Source organism: Drosophila elegans, unplaced genomic scaffold, assembly GCF_018152505.1.
Source record: "Drosophila elegans isolate 14027-0461.03 unplaced genomic scaffold, ASM1815250v1 contig_149, whole genome shotgun sequence".
Taxonomy (NCBI): domain Eukaryota; kingdom Metazoa; phylum Arthropoda; class Insecta; order Diptera; family Drosophilidae; genus Drosophila; species Drosophila elegans.
The window spans coordinates 4,940,364-4,948,483 of record NW_024545513.1 but is presented as its reverse complement, the minus strand read 5'-3'; the positions used below and the strand labels follow the sequence as shown (position 1 = coordinate 4,948,483).

The 8,120-nt window shown below is 42.4% G+C and overlaps 3 protein-coding genes across 12 annotated transcripts in view; 2 read left to right on the top strand and 1 right to left on the bottom strand.

Moving 5' to 3' along the window:
* The first annotated feature begins 222 nt into the window (after positions 1-222).
* Positions 223-989, top strand: LOC108136183. The gene is made up of 2 exons (XM_017257182.1): positions 223-306; positions 374-989. Exons 1-2 carry the CDS (start codon positions 265-267, stop codon positions 923-925), a joined length of 594 nt encoding a protein of 197 aa, XP_017112671.1. The 5' UTR covers positions 223-264; the 3' UTR covers positions 926-989.
* A 1,341-nt stretch (positions 990-2,330) lies between these two features.
* On the top strand, positions 2,331-3,430 carry LOC108136220. Its single transcript, XM_017257240.2, has 2 exons — positions 2,331-2,438; positions 2,798-3,430. Exons 1-2 carry the CDS (start codon positions 2,373-2,375, stop codon positions 3,383-3,385), a joined length of 654 nt encoding a protein of 217 aa, XP_017112729.1. The 5' UTR covers positions 2,331-2,372; the 3' UTR covers positions 3,386-3,430.
* A 134-nt stretch (positions 3,431-3,564) lies between these two features.
* Positions 3,565-8,120, bottom strand: part of LOC108136217 (uncharacterized protein DDB_G0283357) — a 53,350-nt gene continuing 48,794 nt past the window's right edge. For 3 of the 10 annotated variants that reach the window (XM_017257228.2, XM_041707173.1, XM_017257230.2), the window contains 5 exons: positions 7,399-7,954; positions 5,891-6,287; positions 4,869-5,117; positions 4,601-4,809; positions 3,566-4,525 (listed from right to left, as the gene is read on the bottom strand). In XM_017257228.2, coding sequence (XP_017112717.1) covers positions 4,135-4,525; positions 4,601-4,809; positions 4,869-5,117; positions 5,891-6,287; positions 7,399-7,954 — 1,802 coding nt within the window. In that variant the 3' untranslated portion in view covers positions 3,566-4,134. Of the gene's footprint in view, positions 4,810-4,868; positions 5,118-5,890; positions 6,288-7,398; positions 7,955-8,120 lie in introns of all 10 variants that reach the window. The other 7 variants (XM_017257234.2, XM_017257233.2, XM_017257235.2 and 4 more) reach the window with 4 other exon arrangements.

The window sequence follows — 8,120 nt, the reverse complement described above, 5'->3', positions numbered from 1 at the left end:
GTTGAATTTGGTCTTAACCCGTTTTGAATATGTGGGAAATGATTTTTTAAAATTGGTAATATATAAAAAGTATTAAAATGAAATTTGTAAAATTGTGCTTAGATTGCAATTAAAGGTGATAAGAAAATTAAAGAAAATAGGAGTAGCTCTAAAATTATTTTATAAAAAGTTTGGTCCCCAGTCAACACATAGAGGGTTAAGGATCCAAGCCATATAAAAGGCCCACATTGTCAGAGGTTGCTAATAGTTGAGTACAACGAAATTATGAAGTATACCATTCTTGCCTTTGCCGTGTGCCTGCTTTGCGTGAGTTCCTTAAAAATATAAACATTAGTTGTATGTGCTAACTATGTACTATAAAATTAAATTCCAGGTAAATGCATTGGTAGTGCCCTATCCCAGGGAGGACTCCTCGCCGGACCTGATCGACTTGACCGATGGCGATGTGGCTGTGGAGGACTTCTTCTTTCTAAATAAAATCTACAAAGCCTTAAAGATCGCTTTGCGCAGCATCAAGGGACTCAATTGCGTCCTCAAGTGGGTGGCGGGCATCGAGGATAGTGCCAAATTGTTCAACAGGAATGTGCTCCTTTGTGGCGCCACCGCCAGCAAGGAGGTGACCAATCTGATTAACGCCAATTTGAATATTATTAGCACCTGCAACGACATCATCAATCTAAAGACGAACGTTTGCGTCCTGGCCGAGGGCGAGGAGCCCAAGATCACCAATAGCTGCTTCGTGAATACCCTTCGCAAGGTGTGGTCACTGAAGAAGCAAATCGACAAGGCCGTCAAACTGGCCAAGAAGATCCCTCAAACCGGACCGAAGGCTGCTGTCTGTGTCAACGATGCCGTCAACACCCTGACCACCTACTACACCGCCTTCCCCCAGAACATGATCACCTGCTCCCAGCTCACCTCTTAAAGGGTTCGATTCGCACTCCCACAACCGCTTCAAGCATGCAATAAAAAATCTGTGATCAACACAACTTTTAGGTTTTTATTATTTGGCGACTATTCGGGATCGAAAATAATGATTTTTTCAGACTTAAATTAAACTAAATTTAAAGAACACATGAAAATAGACTTACAATAGTGTTACGTTATCAAATAGGTAATCCCAAGATATCATATCACAACTTACCGTATCATAACATAGGTTTGCTTTGTTCTTTATCAAATATATAAGTGATTTGACTTGAAAAATGAGTGGAAATTCCTACCTTTTCAACATATATTCCCGGTCTATATATTATATTAATGATATCGGCTGTATATTAGCCCCGATTTTTCGTACTTATGGCAAACTTAAAGTAGATTTTATCTGTCAAATTAATTGTTTTTTACTTTGATGAGAAAAAGTATCGAAGTCTATTAATGTTTATTATGAGTATTTTTTTTCAATGTTTTTTAGTGCGAATGAACTTACTATAAACTGCAATCACGCTTTAGAATTGATAAAATTTGAAGTGTGACAAAAACAACATTGTGAAATAGATATGATCATATTGACTTAGAGCACTGACTTAATGAACGTAACTTATACAATATTTTCATAATTACAGGATTTTATTGCCATTTATTTATTTCATAATTTATTCTATTAAGTTTTCTTTGTTATTGGCATAGGTTAGATCTTAGATCTTAGATCCCGAGTTAGATCTTATTTTATTACATCTAGATAAAAATCATGGTAAAATCAAATATTTTTACTTTAAATTAAATATTTTCGGTACTTATTTCATTTTTATTTTTAAGTACAGAAAATTTACGTTTTAAATTTTAAAGAAAGAATATATATCATTAAATTACATTATCATTGGTTTTATTTAATTTTAAGTAAGTTTATATTTTGAAAAACAATGTTACTTCAAAGTATTTTAATGTTTAATTTTACTATGGGGTTTTTCTCTGGGTGTATATTGAGCAGCTGTCAGTTAACATAGATTGATGACTTTTGCAAGGGTTTTGTTTTGATGGCCGACTCTAAAATTAAACATCCCGATTTTCATGGGAGCAACAGTCAACCGGAGATTGTGCAGGTGCAGCATCGAGAATGTGTACCTATCTGCGGGCGATCTCTTCGAGCTATCGGAATCGGCACCACCCACTAAAAGAAGACCCCTTGGCTATCTCTTCTTCGGCGTTCACGCTGCATAGATAATGCCAAATTAGTTTCGGACTTTGGGTGGCGTTAATTAAACCTACACACCAACGCATGGCATATTCACTTGCGACAGTATTTGTGCAAATCAAAACATCCGAATCGCCTAATCGCCACTTCACTGATACGGCTCCCGTGGATCTTCTATATAAAACAACCCCACGGATCGATCAGCAAACATTCGCCAGTGAAACCATCCACCAGCAACATGAAAGTGATCAGCCTGTGCCTTCTGGTTGTGGCCTCGGCCAGCTTCATCCTGACCACCGCCAACGTAAGTCAGTCGGTTGCTCACTTAAAAAATAAAAAAAAAACGCAGCCAGCAGTTGATAAAGCCAAAAACAGTGTAACAAAAACAAAGCCCACAAATACGTTGGTATAAACAAAGGTTTTTTTTTTTTTTTTTTTTTTAAATAAAACAATTGGATGATATATACTTCTGTGTCTCTAAAAAGTATACTGTTTCTTAAGTGCTGTGATACCTGTTAGAAAAATATATTTTTAAAAGACTATTTTTAATCTGGTGATAAAAAAATGTTTTATAAATTATGTTCTTCGTAAAAGTGATTCTTTTTTACAATCTCTTGTTCGATTTCCTCCCCAGTAGCTAATAATTTCTTTACTTCCTTTTAGGCCAATGCTGTGGGAAACTTCGAGGACTTCGAGGCCTTCACCGATGTCGAGCTTGAGGAGCTGATCGCCGAGGAGATGCTGGACCAGGAGAACGACTTCATGGACGTCGAGCAGCATGGCTTCGTCAGCGGCTGCCGTAAGGTTTTGTGGGCTGGCTTCAAGGGCATCAACGGCACCAAGTGCATCGTCGAGGAGGTGGCCGAGGTGCTGCTGACCTGCACCAGGTACGTGGACGCCGTCACTTCCTGCACCGGCGCCATTCCCCAGGACGTCCAGGCCATGTTGGCGACTGTCAAGAAGATGATCGGCACCGGCAACCAGATCATCAACTTGAAGTCCCAGCTCTGCGCCAGCAACTCCACCTCCACCAGGGGCGCCGTGTCCTCCACCAAGAACTTCTTCCACTGCACCTTCAAGACCTTCTGCGCCACCATGTCCATGGTGCGTAGCATGAACGTGGTGATCAAGCAGGCCAGCCGCCTGCCCCCCAAAACCGCCGCCTGCTACGTCTCGGCCACCAAGGACGTGGTCGCTGGCTGCAACGCGTTCGTACCCAACATCAACACCTGCATCGCCCACATGACGTAAGCGGGTGTCCACAGGTTGGCAATAAAATATGAGATTATGAGCAAAGCAATGGTTCGTTCTTCCTTTTAAGTATCGGGGTCTCTCGGTCTGGGGTTTTCACAAATGCAAAGCTTAAAACAATGAATACCAACTTGAGCAGTTAAACTATGTCCAGGAAAAAAAATGGAAACCTTTTAAATTATATATGTATTTATTGATTCATTCGTTCGCTTGTTTATTCATAGATGTAATATGTATTTGTGTATTTATGTAATTAATAATAATATTGTTTGAGCCGCGTATATAAAAACAAATAACAATAAAAAAATGCTTAGCCGAGACAATTAAATTAATGTCATTACTTAATAAATTCAAGACGAGTCACGCAAAAAAAAAGTACAATTATAGTTAGACATTAAAAGTGATAAAAATACAACACCGAAATAAAACTCAAGGACAGCGGTAAAGATTAGATATATACGGGTTTTCTGCCCCCCTAGGAATAACAATATTCTTTTTGCCACAAAAAAAAAAAAAAAAAAAACAAAACGTTGAGTACGATTTAGGCGTAATAATAGGGGGTTATGATAATGCATATAGTACAATGTAAGTAGCTAGTAACTTAGGCTTAATTTTAATGGTTTATATTTAGGGTATCTTCTTTTAATGATTGCACATTCTTTAATTTATTCGAAAAAAAAAAAAAAAAAAAAAAATGCACCGCTTAGAAGTTGAGTCATGGGCTGGATTTGGATTGGATGTTGTGGTGTTCAGATCAGGCTGAGGCGACTGTTGGTCTTGCGCAACTGGGCGCGCCACGGAATGATGTTGTCCTCCTCCTCCTCGGCGTGTCCCTGACTGCCCTCCGAGGATTCGAGAAGCTCCTGGACGCCACCGACGGCCTGCTCCTGATCCTGATCAGCACTTTTTAGATCGCTATGGTTCTCCTTGTTGCCCAACTGGTGGAGTTGCTGTTGGAGCTGCTGATGCTGCTGCTGGAGCTGCTGATGCTGCTGCTGCTGGAACTGGATCTGCTGGTAGTGCTGCTCCATGCCGGCCAGATTGATGTTGATGTTGTCGATGGACATGGCGCGGTTCTTCAGCCGCCAGGTGTCCGCCACCCGGTTGTTCTCCTCCACCTTGGGCGTGTAGATGGCCGCCCTAGAAGAAGGTCAGACAATTGAGGCCAGGGGTCAGGAGACTCCCCACTAGCCGCCGGCACGCACACCCACTTACTTCAGCTTGTTCTCCGTCTCCTCGCGCCGCGCCAGAAGATCCCGCTTCCACTGGGGGATCTGGGAGAGGCGGCGCGACTCCGCCTCCTGGGCCATGCGCTCCTCGAAGTCCTTCTTGGCCCGCTCGGCCGCCTTCTTGGCCATCATCTGGCGCTTCCAGTCGGGTATGGCGTTGCCGGCCTGGTCCCGTTCCGGTATCTGCAAGTAGATCTTTGACTCGCCTTCTTAGCCACCGTCCTGTGGGCACTAATGCGATGACCAAAACTCACCTGATCCACGTAGTTGTTGCCCGAAAACTGCTTGGTGATCTCCATGTAGTGCTCCGAGTCCATCCGGCTGGCCATCTGCTGCTCCACCTTCATCTTCTTGATGCCGGGTATGTCCTTGGAGATCTTCAGCTCGGCAATCAGGTCGGACTTGAGATAGGTGTCCGTGCTGGAGGTCAGGCACTGCATGCTCAGGCTGCGAGCGGGCATCTGGTAGGGCTTCGGCACCTTTTGCGTGTCCGTGCGGCGCAGCTGGAGGGGATCGCAATTGGGTTTGGATTAGGTGTGTGTGATAAATTATTGATTATAAATAAATCAAGTAAGTGGCTGCCCTAGGTGTTCGTTCTATTGGTTTCATTTGAGTGCCTTAAATGGTTAAGGAAAAATGTTAAACATCCTATGCACTTGAAAGTTTCTAAGGACTATGTATTCGTTTACTGGAAAAGGCTGAATTTGTACAGTTTTTTAACAAAATGTAAGAAGTGCTTGTGTATTTATAACTTTTAAATTATAAGACATTTTGCATAAAAAATTTAAGCACTTAAAAAATATTGTTCAGTTATTACAGGTTTGTTAGGCATTTGTTTTTATTATATATTCAAAACATAAATGTTTAAGCAAAAATCAGCTTTATTTTAACTATTATTAATTATTTTGAAGAGTTTTTTAATAATATTACTTCTAATAAATCTGGCAAACTGCCTTTAAAAGTCTTGATGGTAGATTATTACTGAAAGTGTTTCGATAAGCAAGTGTTAATTTTTTAGTGACGATCGTTTTAAGTTAAAACATTGTTTGAATACTTTGTTTAAAAAAGGTAATTTATATAATTATATTATATATTATTATATATTATATTATATATTATTATATATTTTGTTAAAAGCTGGGAAATTGCACTTTAAGTCTTGATAGTTAAGCACATATATTGTTTAGAAAACACTGCACTTATGGTGTTCATAATTTATAATTTTTAAATATCGATTGGCTTTGGAATTGGTGTTGGGATTGGAATCATCGCTCACCTGGACGCTGTTCAGATCCTGAATGGAGATGGCCGAGAGGGGCTGGTGCTGCTTCCTGGTGGCCGTGTCCTGGCTGTTGGGCGCCGATCCGTGCGGCTTCTTGGGCTTGTGCGACTTGCCGGACATGGTGACATCCTGGCCGACCGCCCCACCCATCGGCGGACCCATCATGGGCGGCTGCGGCGGCAGCATGCCGTGGGGCAGGGGCGGCGGCGGAGGCGGCAGCGGCGGCTGCTCGCCCATTCCATGCAGCTGGTGCGAATGGGGGTGGTGCGGATGTGGGTGGTGCGGATGCGGATGCGACTGCGGATGCTGCGAGTGGAGCTGCGAATGGTGCACCTGCTGCTGCTGCTGCTGGGCGATCTGAATCTGCATGTAGTCCTCCGTGTCCGTGGAGCTGTGAATTGAAGTTGGGTTTCTAATTAGGGAGAGATCTTGATGTCTTGATCTTGGCCACTTTCACTGCAAAATGGCTAATGATTGGGTGGTGGGTGGTGGCTAGTGGACAGTGGCTAGTGGTTAGTGAGCAGTAAGCAGTGGGCGGACCTGCGCCAGGCGTGGCGTGTGCGCAGTATCATCTTCGGATTGCAACTGAGTTGCACTGCCAGCTGCAACTGCGCAACTGTGGCAAGAAAAGTGGCAGGCCGCAAAGTGGCACGCATAAAATTTCATGCACTCTTGAGCGGCAGAGGAAGTGGCCAATCTCTCAGCAAAATTGCTGGCAATTTAGCTAGTTTACCACTCTGTGCTTAGTATAAATGATTTTCCATTTCAAACATGTTTTGTATCTCAAAGAAAAATTCCGGATAATTAAATCTATTTTAAAAATAAATTTAAAAAATTTGAATGCCTACACCACATATATTTTTATATTTAATAAATGAACTGCTTGTAGAAACAAAGCTAAAGTATAGTAACGAAAAACTACCCTCTACTTTTTTGTATAATTTTTAAATTATAAGGATTTCATATACCAAGAAAATAATTATTTTTTAAATAAACGAGAAGAGTTACTAATTATTATTTAAATTGAGGTAACAGTTTTTTTTAGTTCGAGTCAAAATCATTGGTGTTTCTATAATCTAAAACAGCCGACATCACTAGCCTTCTACTAGCTGCTGAATTAGAGTAATTGAAAAAAAAGTACCAAAGAAAATGTTTTAAAAATTATGAAAAAATATTTGGTTACTAGAAATAAGCCAGTTAATTTGTTGTAGCTAAAAGGCGGCATCACTGAGATCTAGCCATCTGCTAGCTGCTAATTGCCCAGCGGCAGCCAAGCGTCTTTGCAGCCATGTATCTTATTTTTTATATGTTATATTTTCTGTTGGATTTTGGCTAATTGAGGCGAGGCAACTGTACCGTCGATACTAATTATAAAAGCAGCTGCACGAGATGTTCAGCCAAATTAAATCGGCTGCCATGTGCTAATTGAAAGTCAGGGGATGGAGGATGGTGGACGGCCTATGGAGGATGGCTAGGGGATATTTTGGGGGATAACCACTCACCGGGCGGAGGATGGACACGAACGCTTGTCGATGCTGATGCTCTTGAGATACTCGGACGGCTTGATGAGATGCGTGACGCCGTCTTGTGATTTATTGGGAAAACTGGGCGGCACAAACGGCAGCACCAGCTGCTTGTTGACCAGATTGGGTCCGCCCGTCCGCTGTCCACCGGCCAAGTGGGTTTCCCCGTAGATCTGCTGCTGTTGCTGGGTGAGCTCGTAGTGATCCTCGGCGGAGGAGCCACCTCCATACAAGCTGGGCGTGTACTGATGATGCTGGTTGCTCGGGTAATGCGGCTGCTGATTGGGATAGCCTCCATTTCCATTTCCATTTGCATTTCCATTGCCCCTCTGACCCTTAACACCCTCTGCATATCCATAAAAATGGGCATTGCTATTATTGGTTGCTCCAGGAGCAGTAAGATTTCCATTGCCATTGCCACTGCCACTTCCAGTGCCATTGCCATTTACACCTCCGCCGGATCGGGAATCCTCCGGACTGGCGGCACTAACTCCATTTGTGCTGCTGGCATTGAGCAGCTTGGCTTTCTTGTTCGCTGGAATTGAACCAATTTATTTATAAGTTTTGTGGGTTAGCAGTTATCAGTCTGACTCTGGTCATGCTAACTTGAGCAGCCAGCAACTGAGCAACAGAAAATGCAGAAAAATACAGAAAATATAGAAAATACGAAAACCCCACCACAATGGATCGCTGCGTAGGCG